The following is a 21173-nucleotide window of genomic DNA, read 5'->3' as shown; positions in this document are numbered from 1 at the left end:
CTTCCAGCTGGCAATCGATAGCAGCCGCAGCCGCAGTCGCAGTCACAGCCGCAGCCGCAGCCGCAGACACAGACGCTACCACAGCAGGAGGCGGACATGTCTATTACGCCATCGCCAAAGTAAAAAAAAAAATAATTAGAAAAAAAACTGTATCGAATAGTGGTGGCAGCAGCGATGGCGGCGGCGCTGGCGGTGGCGACAGCTGAAATATCTTTATGTTCATCGCGGCGAATGCAAGCGAACAAGCATGTGATATATGTATGTATGTACATACATATGCACAGAAATGCATGCATATGTATGTACGAATGTATATGCGTTCATGTGTTAGCTTGTTGGTGGGGCGGACGAGCGGCCGGGCTTCGATGCTTCGCTTGTCTTTGCATCGCTTCTATTTACATTTCCACGCTCATTCGCTGTTGGCGCCGACGCCAGCGTCGCTTCTAGTTGCAGTTGCAGCGACGACAGCAGTAACAGCAACAGCAACAGCGCCACAGCGCAACAGCGACAGCGACGCATCGCAGACGCTCAGACGAAAGCGAAAGGCCATTGTCCGGAATTTTGTTGACCTACTAAGAGGCAGAATGTAAAGTACGAGGCACAGCTACACTGTCATTGCCGTTGCCGAAGTCAGTTGCCGAGCAGAGACGAGCGTTAGCACGAAGCAAGCGCACATACAGTGCAAGCTTTTTCGTTTGCTGTAAAGCTTTGACTGTCTGCTCTGCTGTGCGCCCGTTTCGTTCTTAGCATTACGTTTGTTGTGTTTGTTTTTTGAAAGTTCGCCGCTTCACAAATTTAGCTATGTATGAAAAAATAACAACGACAACAACAAGCACATCTAATGCTCTGCATTTTCGATATTAACGAAGTCAAAGCCGAATTGTAGCTAACGCCAAGTCTGTGAGCGGGCATGTCATTCACCTTTTGGCCGCCGCTCTCACGAGCGCTCTCTTAGCGCAGTCACGAACATACACTCATATACACAGAGAGATAGAAACAACTGTGCTGTGCGCTATCGGCTCTGTCATTCTCGTTGTTTTCAAGCTGTGCTCAGGCGTAGGCAGCTGTTGGGGAGTGGTAGAGGGGGTGACGACTATGTGCCAACTGGTTGCCTGGCCCTTGTTATAGCTTGTTATGCACGTTGCTGTTGTTGTTGTTATTGCTCTTTTATGTTTAATTTCTTTTCGTTGTGTTGCGTTGTGCGCTCTCTCGTTATTGGCGCTGCGCAGCTTACTTTACGCCTACGCCGCAACAATGGCAATGAGGAGTCAAGAGAGCAGACAAGCAGAGGGGTCACACATTAGAAAACGAACCGTTGCCGTCAAATTTGATGAGCAATGAATGATGTTTTTTTCCCCTCATTTTTGCTGTATTTTTTATTTATTTTTTGTTTTTACTTTCTCTTGGCAAATAGAAATTAATTACACTGCGTATACATAAATACATGTACATATATATTGCATACGTTTACATGTGTTTATAGATATACATATGTATGTACATATGTATGTACAATAATTATGAAGCAATTAGCAGAGCTTTTTGTGGACATTCTAATTTGTGCGCACTCCGCATCGCATCTCATTGCATTGGATCGTTTCCTACATCATTTTATATGTATGCATGCAGTTTTATTTAATATTAATATTTTCCTCTTGCGCTCTCGCTCTCGGTGTCTCTCTCACTTGCTCTCTTGCTGCAGTCACGCTTAGCTGCACAGAAAGTTCAAATTTACAGCCACTGCACAGACAAAAGCACAGCAGCTGCTGTCGTCGTCGCCGTCGTCGTCATTGCTGTCGTCGTCGCCGTCGCCGTGCTGTCCAACTTGGGCAACTTTGGCGAGCTTTAACCTAGTTTAAGGTCATTTCCAAGTCAAAGATAATCAACAACTCGCCTGGGGTGGCAGGCGGATGGCCATTTGCATGTATGTGTCTGTGCATGTGTGTGTGTGTGTGCTAGAAGAGTTTTTATTCATTTGTTTTTTTTTTCTTTCTCTTCTGCAATTTGCTCATTTCTGTTTTGACATTTTTTACGTCCAGGAAAAAAACGACCAATGACTGATGTAGCGGGTGTGAGTGGGAGAGCATGAATTGTATGCCGCGATAAGCCATTTGGCATTTGTCAAGGACTGTTTGCCAGTTGGTTTTAAATTTGATCAGCTGTTTAAGAACAGCTTCCGATGCTGCTGCTGTGCATACATACGTATGCACATACAAACATACATACATAAGTATATATCTTATCTAACTGTTGTTTACACACATTTCGTTTGTTCAACGCATTTTTTGACAGTGTCCAAAATTAAGGTCACAATAATCTTGACATTGCGCGAGAGAATAAACGATGACGCTTACGTCGGCGACGAAGACGACATCGTTTGGTGCCGCCAGCAGTCAGATCCCCCGCCATCTACCCTCAGCTCGCACTTGCTTATGCATTGCCCAGCTCATCACCGAACCCGTCTCTGGCTCTCCTCCCTATGCTTCTCACTCTCTCTCTATCTCTCTCTCTCTCTCTCTCGCTCGCACTCGCACTCACACTCACACTCGCCTGCTTATCAGTCGCGCTGTGCGCATCGTCAACAAATTTGTTTTGTTTTTGTTGTTATTCATGCGCTGCCTGCGTCGCCGTCAACGTTGATGATAATGAAATTGAAATTTCATTGCTAATTGCGTTTAATATTTATAATTGACCCAAATAATTTGCGATTGGCTGGCAAAAACAACAAAGCATAAATGAAAAAGCTGAAAAAAAAAAAAACGCGACAAACTACCGCATAGAAAGCTACTGAAGAGGGTCAGATGTTGGGCAAGGCAACCGAATTCTATATATTATATATGTACATATATTTATTTGTACTACTATATATACATATATATACATATGTACATATATTGAAATATTTCTGCAATATGAATTCAGATTTCTGCTTGCCCACAATTACTCACCGTTATCTGTCAATTTCTATTGTCACCACAATATTGGATTACATTACGTGCAGATTACAATACCCAACAGACAACCAGCAACAATGATTGCAACAAGTAAGAGTGAGAGTGCTATAGCCGAAAGTTCCTGACGGGCAGATACCTGAAGCACATACATACATATGTACATACATACATATACATGCATGCATACATTCATACTCAAGCACGAGTGCCACTAATTTCGCCGTCTGTTCGTCCATATTAATGCAGAGATCTCGATTAAACAACTACTATGTAGATCGTAGATTTGCATAAAATCAACAATCCCTGCATTTTCATTATTTTTGGGTGTAGAGTATAAAAGCCTGCAAATCGAACTAACTAAATGTGCTAAATATTGTATGTGCACAATAATACAAGCACTCAGTGCACAATAGCTACACACACACACACACACACACACACACACACACACACACACACACACACACACACACACACACATACTCATACTCTCGCTCACTCACACGAAAATAAAACAGAGTTCAGGCTCCTCTTTACTTCATTCGTCCTCACTCCGTTCTCGCTCGCAGCTGCATCTGTTTCTATTGAAATACCCTTCCATTAATCATAGTGGTCATGCATTGTGCACCGACAGCTTCAAAGACTCTCAAACTTACATTCATATACATATCTAATGTTTGCAGAGATAAGATAACATTTTATGACTTGGGTGTTTTGATTTGCATTATTTATATTTATATAAAATGTCTGCTTCTGCTGCTGCTGTAGTAGTAGTACATGTAGATGTGTTACTGTCAGGGTATTCAGCAGTCAGTGCGCCATAATTAGCGTCGCTTGTTTTGTTTGTCTTTGCCTCGCCTTGGCTCGCCTCACTCGCTCGTACTCTTCGCGCAGCGAAAAACTGTTTGCTCTTCGCCCTGTGCCGACGTTCGCCCCGTTTGCCCCGTTCGTGACAAAAGTAGGTGAAAGGTCTTCAACCTTTTTGCATGAAAACAAAATTGTGCAGGGCATGGCAAAAGGGGGCGGGCATACATTTACATGTACAATTATATGCACTTGCATGTATACATATATGTGTGTAAGTGTGTGTGTGTGTGTTTATGTGCAGTGCAGTTCTCGCTTGACGTTGATATTTGTGTTCTTGTTGTGTAGTGCAAAAAAGAAATAGAAAAATTCAAATGCAATGCGCAAAGGCGAGCAAAGTGCACGGCCACGTGGAATGTGCGGGCAAAGAGACGTTAAGCGAATAGTACTGTTAGAGGGGGGGCACAGACTGACTGACTAACCGACTGAGCGAGCCAACTGTAAATGCGACTGCAATCATTTGCTATATTTAGCAAGGGGGAGCGCAAAAGCACGCATACATGCACGCACATTGCCTGGACTTGGACCTATCCCAATAGCCCAGCGCAGGCGGCAGGTCGCGTTGGCAGCGACGCGTCGCGCTTTTTCCTTTGTTATTTTCGTTTTGCTCTTTTTCTTCTTCTGCTACCTGCGAGAGACGGCAATGAAAGCTTTCTGCAAGAGGGAAGATGAGCAGCAGCTGTCGTTGTTGCTGCTGCTGGCGAGAGCTTTTTTGGCAAATGCACTGCAAGCAACAACAATGACACACAGTCGTCCCTCACCGCGACCCTCAAAAGCTTTTTTGTAGCAGAGACAGCGTCGCAGACATAGATATTGATTTTTATAGCCCTAGCTCCCGCAATTACCTGGGCCTAGCAAGCGTCGGCCAGCCTGTTCCAGGGTATATAGGGTATATGACCTAGCGTGCAGCGTCGAAAATAAAACCAGGGTCATGCCGTGGTCAGCCTACGGCTACTGACTTTCCATCTGAATTCTGCATCTACTTTGTAGCTCGCTCACCTGTAGCATCATATCATATCTAGTCGCAATTAAAATTAACTCTCGCTTTTCTTTTCGCGCCTTTCTTGCAGCCAACTCCAATTCCATCTGCGCGGAGCAGGACTCGCAGCCGTAGACGTTGTCACAGCAGTCGCTGCCTCGCTTACTGTTAACTCGGTAAGTAATGAGTATTCAACAGCTATGAGCGCTCTGAGAAAGATCGCGCAAAGATCGCGAAAAAGATATTAGTTATTTGAATAATTTTGTTCCTAGGCATGGTATTAGACTATTCCAGATAAATATATATGTATGTATGTGTTTGTGGATAACATTTTATTGATAGTTATTTAATAGTCCAAGATTTTTAATTCAATAACCATCAAAAGCTGTCATATTTATCGATTTACTTAGTTACGATATGTTAGTATTGATATATCGATATTTGGCTTCAACATGATTTCAATATGGACGTAGTCAGACTCACAGAAGCCTCTGCAGTAGTTAATCAAATACAAACAAGCAAATAGCCACACAGACACACACACACACACACTTATACGCACATTAATACATATATCCAATAATAAATACCCTTTCAATAACAACAACATGAAAAGCAACTGCAACTGCGAAAACAAGAAAATCAAAAGGCGAATTAGAAGCGCAGCAAAAATGCAAAAAAAAGAGTAAAGCACATACAAAGCAGACAGCTGTGTGAATGTGTGTATCAGTGTATGCATGTATGCATATAGAAGAAGAAGAAGAAGAGAAACTGTGCCAATGCCCTGACAACGGCACAAGGTGATGATGCAAACGGCAGCGGCAGCGGCGCACGAAATGACGCCAATTGCAATGAGATGGGTGGCAGATGTAAAAGGCATAGATGGCAACGCGATCAGGAGGTGTGGGAGAGAGGTAGAGAAGGAGAGAGAGAGAGAGAGAGAGCGAGCGAGGAAAGATGAGCTTACCAGCAAGTAGGGGCGGGCAGAGCAGCTAGAGAGATGGACAAGCGCAACTGGGTGTGGAGAGTGACAGTGAGTGTGAGAGAGCGCGCGCGCGGAAGAGAGGTGGAATAGGAGGACAACGGTTAATAAGCAGCCGAGTTGTGCAATGAATGCTTACTCGACTTGCTGTTGCCCTGTAAATGGCTGCGATGATTGATAGATAAACACACATCTATGTATATAAATACATATATATGTATATATGTGCATACATACATTAATTTCGTATTCATTGTATTTATTAAGTATGCGCATTTAGAGCGTAGGCTAGGGCATCTAATAGTCAAGTCACATGTTCAGTATGCTATTATATTTTATCTTGATTGCGATTACAACTATGTAAAATAATATGTTGACCATATGTTATGCATATATACATACATACATATGTATAGCATATCTGCTAAACCAATATGCCCTACTTGTGTTTCAATGAAAAAGTAAAAAACAATTTGTTGATGACGAGCCGTGCAATGTTGTTGCTGTTGCTCCTGCTGTTTGAATATACAACATAACATGCCACAGACGCAAACATACACACACACACACACACACTTGACATAGGCGCACAGTCGGTGGTTAAGAGGCAGACAACGCTGCACCCCCCCAATCCGCCAATCCCAGCTGCTTACCTTTTAATGAAGTCAACGTTGCAAGCGCTTGTTACGGCTGCACTAGGAAGGCCGGGGTGCATTTGTCGAGGCCATTGGCGGTTGCAGCCAGTCGAGTGGGGGAGGCGCAAACAAGGAAGTGAGTTGTTTTTTCTCTTTTCTTGTTTAAACGGGAATAAATGGCAGACGGAGAGAGAGAAAGACAGAGACAGAGACAGAGAGAGAGAGAGAGAGAGAGAGATGTCTTGACCAAGAGGTTGTCGTTTGAGTATCCATTTGGTCATTTTTCAAGTGTTTGAACAGTGCTGCAGTAGCCACTGCCAAGTCAATCCACCAGCCACCCCCAACATGTAGCTCAACTGTCTTATCTACCTCCATGCCCACTTTGTCCACGATTTCGCATTGCAAACATTGCGCGCAACTTCACCCACTTTCAACTTCCCATCCACTTTTGCTCTTATGCAATGGAAAGTGCCAAAGCAAATCAAAGCAAAACGCAACGAGTGAAAAAGCCATAAAAAGAAACAACTAGAACACAAAGAACACAGACAGCACACGGATAGACCTGGGTATGGCTAAAGGTTTTTGGCTTCTATTAAAATGTTAGAGATGTGAGAAAAGTCGAAGTTAATGAAACTTGATTTAGAAAACAATTTTCGTTAACCATAAAATGAGTAAAATATTCATGAAAATTTCCTAGAATATCAATCAATTAAAAGACATTGATATATATCGATTGATTGTATATCGATATATCGATTATATATCAGTAAAGTGATAAATAATAATAATAGATTATCACAATTGATTTGCATAATGTTAATATTTATATAGTGATTGATTGTATTGAATCTATGAATGATCTCTGGATATATATTAATCGGTTTACACATATCTATATTATATGTATCGATTTTAAATTGTATTAAAACAATAGACTATATAGCAATATGTGCTCCATCACAATGATTTTCATAGTCCAATATGATAGGAGTACAGGGTAAATTATAGTTGGTCAAACTCTTGCCATGTGTGTGTTTTTGCTTATGTGTGTGAGTCACGATTGCATTCGATTCGCTTGGCGACTGCCTCAAGCGCCGATTGCCAACTGCCAACAGCCGCCATTGACTCGTTGACCGAGCGACTCACTGAGCAAACTATGCACGCACACAGACATACACACACACACTCACACACACACATACATACGTAGCCATATCTGTAGTGCTGTGCGGCGTGCAATTGTGCGCCACCTTTTGAATTGAAAATAGTTTTTAGCAAAATCGAAAGTTCAATAAACTTTCACGTAATCGACAAATTGTGAGCAACATGAATGTTGTTGTCGTTGTTGTAGTTGTTGTTGCTGAAGCTGCTGCTGTAGAGGATGCAGTTGGGTGTGCAAATTGTTATTGTCGCGCCGTTGTTTGGCCGCATTCAATGTTGAATATGCATATATGCGCGGCCAAGGGGGCGTATGCGTAATGTGATTTGCACATTGCGTATACGCAGCGGTTGACGGTCAAACAATAACATTTTGCCAGCGCCAGGCCGCAAATTAATATACAAATACAAGCAGACATAAATACACGCACACACACACACACACGTATACACATATGTAGAGGCATCTAAATAGGTGTATAACAGTGCGTATAGCATTGAGAAATTATTGCATTGCCAATTCCGTTGCATTAGGCGGCCAGAGTGTATAGCTCGTGCTCGCTCCCTCACACGCTAAGTCCACCAGTTGCTACCCTTCTGGCGCAAAAGAAAGTAAACGGGCGAACAGAAAAAAATGAAAAAAAAAAAAAAAAATACAGTCAGCCACACGGAAAGAGTGAAAATAAATGAAATTACATAAAAGTAACAACGAACCCACAAAAGCAACAGCAACAATCACATGAATGCCAATCAGGCAATGCGACCAAAGCAAAAGCAAAAGCAACAACGGCAAATAAAGTAAGTAAGCAAACTGTAACAGCAGCTCAGCTCAGTTAGAAGCAGAGTGAGGGAGAAAGAGAGAGGGAGAGAGAGAGAGAGTGTGTGTGTGTGAGAGTTATTTGTGGAGAGCAGCATTCGCTTTAGATCGTCGTCATATGATGAACTTTTGTCTCTCTGAAATGTTCCTTCATATACATATGTTCTGCTCTCTCTCACACATACACTCTCATTTGGCTTAGCTGCTGCTGCTTTCACAACTATTCCCGTTTGGTCTGCCTCAACTCCATTTAAAGCTTCACACCGTTGCGCTGTGCTGCTCTCCGCTCTTCACACTCCACACCATTCTCCACCACTCTCCACCACTCTCCACTTCACTACACTTCATAGTGCGTGCTTCGCTCTTGTCTGCTTCTTTCCACTCATTCGACGCTTTACCCGAAATTGGGTCAGCCATTGAACCCGTTGCGACGACGACGTTGTCGGAATTGACGTTGGCGCTGACGTCGTCGCTGGCTGTGCGTCAGCGTCGGCGTCAACGTCGCTGCCGCTGTCTTCGTTCAGCCAGCACGTGTTCTTTTAGCTCAGAAGATTGACTTGACAGCAGCAACGTTAGCGACGCTGGCAGCAGCAGCGGCAGCGACAGCGACTTAAGACAGCGATCAGCATTCGTTTTGCTGCTTTTGCTTTTGCTTTGTTGCTTTGGCCAAACTGTAAAGATACATATGTATGTATATGAAAACAAAACTTAAGGTTATGGTCACTCGCAGTTACCTGGCTTGACCCGCCGCTGCCCCTCTTATGCCATGCCACGCCCCGCCACGCTACGCAACGCAACGCAAAAAAAAAAAAAAAAAAAAAAAAGCGAAGAGGAGAAAGAAAATATAACCGAAACAAAATTTCACTTTCACATCAATTACGACGCCAGCTCCATGTTGAAGTACTGTACTTGAAAAAAGCTTCAGCATGTGTGTGTGTGTGTGTGTTGATGTGTGTTAATGTGTATGTGTGTGTGCTGGCGTCTATGTGTGTGTGTTTGCGCTTCAAATGGCTGTCAAGTCGCGGCCATCAAAATTGTTTGACGCAGATCGACAGTTAAACAGCTGACACCCCAACCTTCCGCTGCGCTTCGCTCCTCGCTCCTCTCTCTTCTCTCTTTTGGCGCTTTCTTTTTGGACGCCATTTGAATGATGGCTCCTTGCGCATGATTCGCACAAAATGGACATTTCAATTGCTGCCCGAGTGCCGGTGAGCCACCTTCAACTCCAACTCCAGCTCGCGACCCTCACACACACTTGACCTGCCCCCCAACCCCCACTGCCCGCTGGCCTCGTCGCCCTGCACGAAGCTTGTGTCAATGAACGCTTAATGAACAAATTTACGCCCTTTTCGCAGCCTTTTTTTGTTTTGTTTGCTTGTCAACGGAAAAGATGCCCAAAAAAACAAAAAAAAAAACTGGAAGTTCAAGTGAGCGTAAAGCAGCGTAATGACAGAGCAAGAGAGAGAGAATAGGGCCAGAAAGGGGCAGGGTGGTAGGTGGGGTGGCAGGGAGAGTGAATGAGGAGCAGGCTAATGTCTAGCAGAGAGCTGAAATGACTTTGCCAGTCGACCCTCAGTCACGGTTACAGTTGACAGTCACAATCACAGTCACAATCCCAGTTACAGTTACAGTCACAGCTTCAACTGCCAGCTGTTCAGAGAGATTTGGTAACTAAAAATGTCGAGAAAATGTATATAATACAAAAATATACCAAAGTAGAATTGTTTAATCAAGAAAGTGCAGTTAATTGTAAGTTTTTATTGAAACTGAAAACTAAGGGAACAAGTCACAAGATCTAATTACATATGAATAATATTAGGCACGATGATAGGGAATATAACATAGGGCATACATATATTCCATTACTTCCTTAAGATAATTTTAGTAGCGCCATAAATGCCCTATAATTTTTGCATATATCACTACTGAAACAGATTATAAAATCGATAAATATGCTAAACTCAAATTTGATCTCTTTTTTAAGTTTCTTATATACATGTCTAGATATTCTAAGATAACTTGAATCGTTTCGAAAATTCAGAATTTATTCATTTTTATAAATGAATGGAAAGCATAGAATGATGTAGCTTTGGGTATCTATGTCTAGGTTTACTCAATGGGAAAGTGTTAGGGGCTTACATTTGCTGCTGTAATCTGGGTATACTTAACCAATAATTTCCGATGCTTGATCGATAAATAAATAGCATGAAGTCGGGCTATGAATGCTCAAACTAAAGAAAACTCTAGAAAATAAAATTGTATAAATTAAATATAAATTAAGTAAGTTTGATGGAATGATGATGTTTGAAACATTTTGAATATCTTTGTCTGTTCTACAAGAGAAAGTATTAAGGTTTTTATTCGATTTGGGCATATCTACCTTATAGTATCTGAAACTGATCGATAAATATGGCAAACGATTCGAAAAAATATTTGAATGTAAATTGTTTGTTGTGTGATATATATATTTTTTTTATAGATTACAGATATATGTATGTATATATTATACATACAACTATATAGCTATATATATTTGCTAGTAATATGTAGATATTATAGTTATATGTGGGTAGGTTTCTCCTTGCAGGTTATATCAAAGTTGTTCTGCTTCTTCTTTGCTATCAATTCAAATTTAATATTTACCACTTCTCAGTTCCTATCTCGATTCAGTTTTCCCTCTCGCTCTTTACTAATTTTGACCATTTGCTGGGCGCTACAAATTCATGAAACTTGGCTAAGACGGCACTTCAAAGGGCCAGCTACTTAGTTAGATTGTTAGCTGTTGCTGTTGCTGTTGTTGTTGTTGTTGTTGTTGTAGTTGTTTTTTTCATGTATTTACATTTGTTAAGTTTGTAGTTATTATTATTATGATGTGTTGTTGTTGTTGTTGTTGTAGTTTCTGGTCTCTGCTGAGGGTAGCGACCCAGCGGCTGTGGCGTCAATATGGAAACCGGTTACAGTTACACACAGTTGATACAAAAAAGAAAAAAAAAACCGTTGTTTCTTTTTTTTTGGGGGTCAACACACATATATATATATATATATATATATATATGTCTGTGTGTGTGTCTGTGTGTGTGTATCTCAGCTGCAGCTCTTATATTTAGCTTCGCCTGCGATCTGTCCCTCTGTCTTGTCCCCCCCCTCTCTCTCTCTCTCTCTCTCTCTAGCTCTTTCTCTCTTTCCCTCTCTGTCTCTCCCACACACGCTTTAGCCAGCGTTAAATATGACTTGTCACACCTTTCTTTTACACCCCGCTGCCTCCGCTGCCACCGCTCGCGGTTCTCTAGTTTCTCTCCAGTCTCCATCGTTGTTGTTGTTGTTGTCGTTCGTATCTTGCTTGATTCTGTTGCCCTTTATTTTGGCTGTCTCGTTGTTGTTGTTGTTGTTGTTGTTGCTGCTTATAATATTATATATGTACATATTTCGGTCTCTCTTTTCTTATAGTTTTTTTTTTCCATCAGAAAATAAACTTGAACTTGCCCGTTCACTTTTACTCCATATCTTTCCCTTTTGCTCTGGCTCCCAATCTCTGGCTCTCTCTTTCACACACACACTCTCTAACTCTCTCTCTCTCTCTCTCTCTCTCTCTCTCTCTCTCTCTCTCCTCCTACTCTCTCTCTCTGTTTGTTTTGCTCTTTAACGCTTTAGCATTGCCCCTCGACCGAGAGCTAGGGCAGGGGCGGGGCAGAGCGCTGGGCGGGGAGGGGAAACACAGATTACATCGCATCGTTGGTCGTTGATCATGAAAAGTTTTAATTCAAGTTTAGTGAAATTTATGGAATGAGACTCAAATACCTAATAAGAGCATGCGGAAGGGAGAGAGAGAGAGAGAGAGCGAGCGCGATAGGCGGAGGATGGGGAAGTCAAGTTCAAAGTGCAAATTGTGCGCACTGGATGAAATTACGATTCCAAAAAAGTATTTTCATTGAAATACTAAACCAGAAAGCAAGCGTGAATTACGAGCTAGATAGATTCAATAGGGAAGGAACTCTAAATAGAAAGAGAGAGAGAGAAAAAAATGGGGAAAAAGATATAGATACAGCGAGGGAAAGAGCAGGACATTGAGAGAGACAGAGCGAAAGGAGGAAGGTAGAGAGGTAGATAGAAAAAAGAGAAAGACAAACGGAGAAACAAAGAGTGACAAAAACAGTAAGTGAGAGCGGGAGAGAAAGTAAGAGAATGAAAAAAGTGGAAAAAGAAAGAGATGGACAGAGAGAGAGAGATTGAGAGAAAGAAATAACAGGATATAGAGGGAGACAGACCTAAAGAAAGAAAGACAGAGAGAGGGAGGCAGAGAAAACAGAAAGGAAAAGAGAAATAGAGACAAAAACAGACAGTGACAAAAACAGTGAGTGAGAGAGACCGAAATATTAAGAGAGACAGAGATAGCGAGAGAGACAGGGAGAGCGGGAGAGAAATGGAGATTTACATTTAAAAACAAGCTTACGTTCTCATCCATAATTCTATGTATTTAAAAATATATTTCTAAGCACAATTTGAAGGGTATTTCGCAGTCGTGCATATGGCTAGTTGAAAAGGAATTGATTGAAATCAGGTGGATTGAAGCATCTCATGATTGATGGCCTCATTGCTTAGCAAAATAATTGACAGATTGTATCAATTGCTTTATTTACAAACAGATTGATTGATAGATTGAAATATTCAAGACTAAAAACCGATTGATCTGAAGTTGTCTTAAACGTTGATTTGACTGTTCGATTGATGAAAACGAAGGACGGATAGAATGACTGTTGTAATGATTGACTGAGTGACTGATCATTAGCGTGACAAATCAGTTTGACTAAATCAACTGACTGACTGATTGACCGACTAATTGTACTGAATGATAAGTAGCTTGATTGAATATATGAATGATATTAAGATCGACTGAATGATTGATGACATGCATTCGAAATGGACTTGGATTGAATTGAATTCCTTGACTGACAAACCTCAAATTCATGTATTGATTGACTGATTGACTAAGACGTTAACTTATTGACTGATTGACAGCTGATCTAACTTTTGTATTGATAAGTTACTTAAGTATGATATAATTTGACTTTAAGGTATCTATTAATGACTGATTGAATGACTGACTGACAGAGTCATTGAGTGCTTGTTGACTTCTTTGCTTGTGAAACTTTAATTGATATATTGACGGACTGAGAGATTATGGAAAACCAGGATTGATCAATTGATTGATCTACTTTCGATTCGTATATGAAATAACTGAGTGATTGACCGTGAGTCACTGATTGACAGTCTGATTGATACTCCGATTGCCATTGAATTGAATGTATAATCAATCAACTGACGAATTGTCTGCTTGATAGAATTTGCAACAGTTTGATTGATTGATTGATCGGCTGACAGATTGAAAGACTGTTGTATGCTCTGTAGAGGTGCTCGCCGATTCGCTGATTGCATTTGCTTCTGCTCAATGCTCTAGCTGCAACGCCCACGACAGCCGCCAAATGCGGCAGGCGAAAGTTTACTGGGACTATGACCGCTTAGAATGTCTACACACACACACACACAGATACACACACACACACATACACACACAGGCACACATATGCGGAACAGACTCTGGAACTTGAAGCGGAATTTTTGTTGTTGCTGTGTTGCGCTGTTGTTGTTGTTGTTGTCTTTTAGTTTTAGTATTTTTTTTTTTTTGTGTGCAACGAGGGAGTGCAACTGCAGCTGGGGGTGGGGCTGGGCTGCAACGCTGGGGGGCCACATAGAAGTGTCTGCTGGCAGTGGCCATGTGTGCGTGTGTGTGTGTGTGTGTGTGAGCGCTTATCTCCGAGTCGTTGCCTTGAATGTAGGGCAGTAGTTGGCACTCAAGAGTTGCTGTTGTTGCAGTTGTTGTTGCAGAGAGCGCAGCATGTGCAGCTCATGTCCCAGTCCACATATAGATGCACTTATATGCACACACACACACACACACACACACAGTGACACATTCGTCGGTGAATTTGCTGTTGTCGGTGCTGCCACAGCTTGTGGCAATGTCATTGACTCTTTCGCCTAGCCTGCCACACAAATTCGGCATGGAAATTGTTGCTGTCGCTGCTGGTCGCACGTTGATTAAATGTTAGCCACGATGCAAAGGTCGAGGATTTTATGGGCTCGCTTGGCTGTGATCTTGGCGCTGCTCAGTTGACTGCGCCAATTAATCGATAGCACCAATTGTTATCGAGTCGCATGCTAAAGCTGAGGAAATGAGTAAATAGACGCCTAAACTAAACTAGTCGGCACCCCCTTTAGCTAGAATCGATAACACAGATAATTAGCGATTATAATTAATCTTTTCCTATTAATCGATAACAGCAATGGTTATCGATGCTAATGCTAAGGCTAAGAAAATAAGTAAATGACAGTCAAAGGCTTCTACTCGTCGTCGATAACACATACACTTATCGATTCGAGTGCAAATTAATTAATCGACAGCACAAAAATTGATCGATTATAATGTTAAATTTGCGAAGAAAAGTAAATATAAATCCTAACCTTCTACTAGTCCTTACCCTCCTATAGTTATCATCCATAACACACGCAATTACCGATTGTAAATCTAAATTTGAGAGCCCTTAGCCTTGCCTGCACAAATTAATCGGATGCACAGTTAGCTATCGATAATAATGCTAAAGTTGCGCAGGGAAGTAAATCAAAGTTAAAAATCTTCTAATAGGCACCCTCTCTAGCTATAATCGATAACACGCGCAATTATCGATTATATTTCTAAAGTTGAAGAATGAAGTCTATCTCAGTCCAAATTCTATTTGCCCTCATCCCCTTTAGCTTTAGCTTTAACTTTTCCCTAAATCATAGGCTAAGGCGTCTCCTAGCACTAGCCCTCTAAGACTTTTAGCCTTGCTTATGCAAATTAATCGATAATATTGTTATCGATTGCAGTTGAAGAAGGAAGTAAGTAGGTGTCACAACTCTACTATTCCTCATCTCCTCTAGCCTAGCTAACATCTGATAGAAATTAATAAACCAAGGAATATTTTGCAATTTCCTGTTAATTTCTTTAATTTGTATCCTTGAAGTACCGTTAATTTGCGTTTGCTTAACATTTGCGCTCAGGTTACCCCAATGCCGCCCACCTCTTGGTATGGGCTGTCCTTTTCTTTTTTTTTTTTTAATTTTTTATTGGTACCGCTATAAATACACTCTGAAGTGAGCAGAACATAAATAACGGGAGAAACGAAGATGAAACAGCGCCAAACGGATGACTCCATCAATGGCAAAGGCAGGCAGTCAGCCAGCCAGCATATGTGTATGTGTGTGTGTGTGTGTGTAAGTAGCATACAATAAAACATTGCTGTCTCTGTAAATAAGGCATAAAAATTGGGTTAAAAGTTTATAGAGCAATGCAGTGATTTCAAAGCAAGCTACATCCGTGTGTGTGTGTGTGTGTGTTTGTGTGTGTGTGTCTATCACCCTTACCCTCTCGCTCTCGCTCTTCTGTCTGTCTGTCTCCCTCTTGCTCTGTCCCTCTTTGTCTGTTGATATCAGCTGCCTCAAGTGGTTTTTTACATGGTCGAAGGCTGCGCCAGTTTCGAAGGCGTCGCGCCAACAATGTCGATGAAATGTCGACGCTCCACGTGCGTCCACGTGCCGCATATGCCACATGCCACATGCCACATGCCACAAAATGCGCCGACTGAGGCATTAGCCAGTGTGGGTGGGCGGGGGGTTCGTTGGGTGGGGCGCTGCCAAAATCAAATGCCAGACACAAAATAAAATGCAACCCAGTTAACGGTGCAATAAATAAGAAGTAGCCGAGAGCAAACAAAGTGTAAGACATGGACAAGGAGAAGCAGAAACAGAAGGAGGAAATATATGAATGCAGTTGCTACCTATGCCCAGTCCTCGAAACGCCTGTGATTAGGCGTGCTGCAGATGCTCTATCAGCAGGAGGTGGCCAGGTGGCGTTGCTGCGTGGGTGTGGGGAGGGGAGATGTGGGTGGTTTGTGTGTGTAGGGCTAGGCTGGCCCACACGCATCAATAGAAAACGCAAGTAGGGAAATGGTGGAAAGAAAAGCAAATACGCGGGCGCACAGCACAAGGGAAATGCACACACAAGAGCCAAAGCCAAAGCCAAACAGAGAAATAACAACAACAACAGCAAAAAAGAAACAACATCAGCAACAACAACAACAACAAACGAGCGAATGAACAAAACGAACGAGTGAGCGAGCAAACGCATCAACGAATAAACGAGCGAGCGAGCGAGTGAGCGAGTGAGCGAACCAAACTGAGGAAAATAATAATAACGTGCAAATGAAAAGCTAAGCGAACGTCATGGCAGCGCGCGGGCAGAGAGTAACGGGCAGCGGGCAGCAGGCAAGAGCGCGGCATCGTCGTCGTCGCACTGGGTCAAAGACCTGTAGGAGGTCGTTTCAGCCGTTGCAGTGGCAATAGGCAACGTACAATACCACGGCGATGGCGACGACGGCGGCAGATAGCAAAGACACACACACACACAAAGAGAGACATAAAATAACATGAAATACAAAAGCACACACACACACACACACACAAAATGCAGTGGCAGTGGCAGCGGCGTGCGCTATTGAATAACATAAGCTAACGACGACGACGACGTCAGCTGCGCTGCACATGCAGCCGAGAGAGAGAGAGAGAGAGAGAGAGAGAGCGAACGAGCGCAGAGAGCAAGTCTAGCAGACAGCAGACGCTAGAGAGCGCATGCAAACGTGAGAGCGTTTAGAAAAGCTTCGCGGCGCTGATGACGTTGGCGTTGGCTGCGACTGCGGCAGCAGTTGCTGCTGGTGCTGGTGCTGCTTCTGCTGCTGCGGTTGCTGCTCCAACGACCCAGCGACCGAGCGAACGAAAATGAAATCGAAAACAAGAGTGAAATGCAATGCTCCATATTGGTATATTCTAGTATGTCTGTGCCTGTGTGTGTGTGGCATGCGAGTGTGTGAGAGAGCGAGAGAGCTGCACTGCGAAGGAGTTGTACAGCAATTACTATGACTATATTTATGACAATGTTAGGCCATACGTTCCACATTCCACATATCGCATTCCACACACTATCTCATGCACAGTTCGCCATTTTACTTCTTGTTGCAGGCATGCCAGGCAGAGGAACTGCATATATCACGCAATCGTTTGGCAGGATCACAACATAAAACAGGTGAGCTGATCGCGACGAAGTTGCCAGATCTGTCTTATGCAATACGCTTATGCAATATCTGGCTACACTTTGCACAAACAACACCCACAGCCAGCCTGTTTCCATGTATTTTACATTTGCATTTGCATTTGCATTTGCACATTTACACATTCGCACATTTCTATGTGTGTGTGTGTGAGTGTATGTTTATGCTTCAATGTTGTCCAAGTGCTCCTCAAGGTGTCTGGCCGCCCCTTCAAATGGCAGGCCCACTCCACTCCACTCCACACTCAGCACACACTCTTTCAATCCACAAGTGGACTCTGCTCAAAACTCTGTTGTGAAAGTGAATCCACTTGTATCCGTGGATTCTTTTAGCAATGCAAATATTTCTAGCATTGCTGTAGAGCTGAGAGCGTGGTTTCGATTATGATTAGTGTGATCATTATTTTGGTACATATGTATTATAATTGTTAACTAACTTGTTTATGCTATTTTGGTCGCCTGCAGACAATGCAAAACACCATCCATTTGTATCATTGGATTCCACATAACCAAAACCTTTTACTGTGGTTTAGTTGAATTGACAGAACTTCCGATATTTCCTATACTTGTATAAGTATAGTTTTTTATTTTCCGAAGTTGAGTCTTAAATGTTAGATTTAATTAGGAATGATATGAAAATTTGTTAAGGAATCGCTCTTCATAGTTTTTAGGGTTTATACATATGTATAACCTTAGAATAATAGCTGTTATTTTCCGGAGTTGGGGCTAAATTAGTAAATGTAAAATAAATTACATTTATATAGCAATGATATTTAAGTATATAATATGTAAATATGTTAAAGATTGGCTCTTTATAGTTTTTAGGATTAATATCATGTGATATCTTTGTTAAGATAGACTTCTATGAAGGAAAACTTATAGAGTTGTTCCAAAGCATTTTTATTTTCCATACTTATATCATATATGTATTTATTTTGATGTAGTCCATACTATCTTTTGCTATATGCTATATACTTATATAGCATTATCACATATTTTTACGCTTATGAAGATATCTTTTGTATTTTATAGAAATTTGTAAGGATTGATTCTTTATAGTTTTTGGGCAGAGTATTATGTGATTATGCGACTGTTAGATCATTGATTTCCATACACGAAATTCAGCTTTTGAATTTTCCCTGAAATCTACTCAATTTTCCAGCTCTTCTCATATCTATCATATGCTTCTCTTCTCAGCCATATCTTGTACTCTCTTTTACTAATTTGTCACTAGACTTTACTGGATTGGTTTCCATAAATAAAAACAGCTTATAAATTCGCCCCTTCCCCGTTTTTCTCTATTTCATCTATCCATTATATACATCTCTTTGCATTATATCAAATTCTATCGTTTTGCTACAATTATTAAGTTATATTATATATGGACATATAACCCTTTAAGAACGGTTCTACATAGTTTTTGAATAGAGTATCATGTAATTTCATTTCACTAAAAAAGATTTCCATAAATGAAGCAAGTTTATGAATTATCCCTGAAATTGCAACAATTTTCCAGATCTTCTATCACATATGCCTCCCATCTGTCCAGCTAAAAAAATATCTCTATATATATAGTACACATCTAACTCACTCAATTACTAACTATTTGCTGTCATGTTTTCTTTAGTCTAAGTTCAACTAACCCATATATATCGATCAGTGATCAGCTGAACCCTAACCTTAAAGCAAACGTTTTCGAGTTGCCTTTGGCTTGTGCATGATCGACTCCCCATCGCCCCTACCACCCCCTGCTGCCTACCTGCCCACACTACTTATATTCAATTTTATCTTTTTTTTTTTACCTTTTTTTTTTTGTGCCACAAACTGCAAAAGTTTTCCGCTTTTCACGTTCAACGACGACGATCGTCGAATTGTCGCTGCCTTTGTTGTTGTTGTTGTTGTTGTTTTCCTTGTTGGCTTCATTTGCGCAACATTTGCCAGTTGCATGGCAGGGGCAGGGGCAGGGGCAGGGGCAGGAGCAGTGGCATGAGGGGGAGGGGTGATGGGGAGGCATGCTGCATAACCAGTGTGGCCGGGGTGTCGGTGTCGGCCATCATACGATTTGCAATTTTTCATTGCATTGCATTGGGGGTTACGTAAGCTAAAGTTAATGCCACATAATCATGGCTGCAGTTGCAATGGGAAATGGGGAAATGTTGCAGCGTGGCAGCAGCGCCAGCCATGACACGCCATCTTGTTGCAGCTTGCAACGGCTGCAACAGCAACAACAACAACAACAACAACAACAACAGCAACGGCAACAGTTTTTCCTGCCACTTTCTCTCCGTCGATGAAGTAATCGACTGCCCCAGCGCCCCTGCAGCCCCCCAACCCCCCTCCCCCTCCACCCGCTGTGCCAACCGCCCCACAGGCCCCACCATCGCCCAGTGGCTGGCTGCAGCACGCAACGGGGCAAGTTGATCGTCGCTGACTTCATTTTTATTTGTATTTTTCACTCTGCTTGTTTTTCGCAGGGAAAACCTGTTTTCAGTTTTTCTATTTCTTTTTTTTTGTTTGCTGTTTTTTTTTTTTTTTTTTTTTTGTAACTTTTGCCTAACGATCGCAACGTTTCGATTTGGCCGTCTCAACTTGCCACAAAACTTGTGTCAGTTACGTCGACTGCACTCAGGGGGGCGGGGAGCGCACACGAGGAGCAGAGGCAGTTCGCAGGAGACGGTTGCAATTGGCGCTGTGGAAGCCCTAGACCTACGTTTTAACCTGGGCTGGTCCAAGCACAAGAGACGCAACAGACAATAGCGTGAAAGTTGAACAAAGGAAATACATATATAGGAAATGTATAGATATATCGTATATACCTACATATATATCTGTATAATCTTGCAAAGGAAGTTAACACATTGAAATGTGAATCTTAATCTGGAGGAAAACTAATCAGCTTTGATTTGATTATGCAGATCCTAAGGAAAATGTATTGGCCTGACTAGATCTAGATTATACGCTCATATATTATATATTTCTCAGTTTTACATAGATAGATGGATTATCTAGAATGAATGTAGATTGATGGATCAGTATAGAAATGTACTACAAAATATTAGCTAAATTAGATCTAGATTATATATCTTATATTATATAATTCTCAGTAGCTTTACATAGATTGATGGACTATCTAGTTTTTCAATCAAAGTATATTCATCATGTAGATAATCCACCTATCTATATACATATCTCTATATCTAATTGGTAGATTGAGTGTTTGCTTGTTGGATTACATCACAGGTTGAGATAAGTCCCTGCCTGAAGACCAGGAACGATCGACGCTTCACTGCTTGATTGATTGAGCGCCAGCTTCACTGACAGAATTTTTTAATAGGCGGATGGGCTTGATAGGCTTATTGATGAAGTCTTATCGAGTCGAGTCTCTTGTTGAATTGATTGCACTGCAGAATTTTTAGATTGTCCAGTTAAGTTTTACAACTGAGTGGGCTTGACACATTGATTGACTGACAGACTGGTGATTGATCGGCTCTTTCATATGCTATATAATTGATTGATTGATTTATTGACTGAGTGACTGACTTGTTGATTAATTGTCTTTTCAATATGCATTATAATTGATTGATC

The 21173-nt window shown here is 41.7% G+C and overlaps 1 protein-coding gene across 1 annotated transcript in view; it reads left to right on the top strand.

The window, feature by feature from the left end:
* The window catches only part of LOC122757551, a 75529-nt gene that overhangs the window by 22684 nt on the left and 31672 nt on the right, over positions 1-21173 (top strand). The window contains exon 3 of the mRNA XM_044009983.1: positions 4889-4973. Coding sequence (XP_043865918.1) covers positions 4889-4973 — 85 coding nt within the window. The remainder of the gene's footprint in view (positions 1-4888; positions 4974-21173) is intronic.

The sequence above is a fragment of the Drosophila mojavensis genome, unplaced genomic scaffold (genome assembly GCF_018153725.1).
Source record: "Drosophila mojavensis isolate 15081-1352.22 unplaced genomic scaffold, ASM1815372v1 contig_136, whole genome shotgun sequence".
NCBI classification, from domain to species: Eukaryota; Metazoa; Arthropoda; class Insecta; order Diptera; family Drosophilidae; genus Drosophila; species Drosophila mojavensis.
Note: the sequence above shows the minus strand (reverse complement) of the source record. Positions and strands in the feature narration are given on the sequence as shown.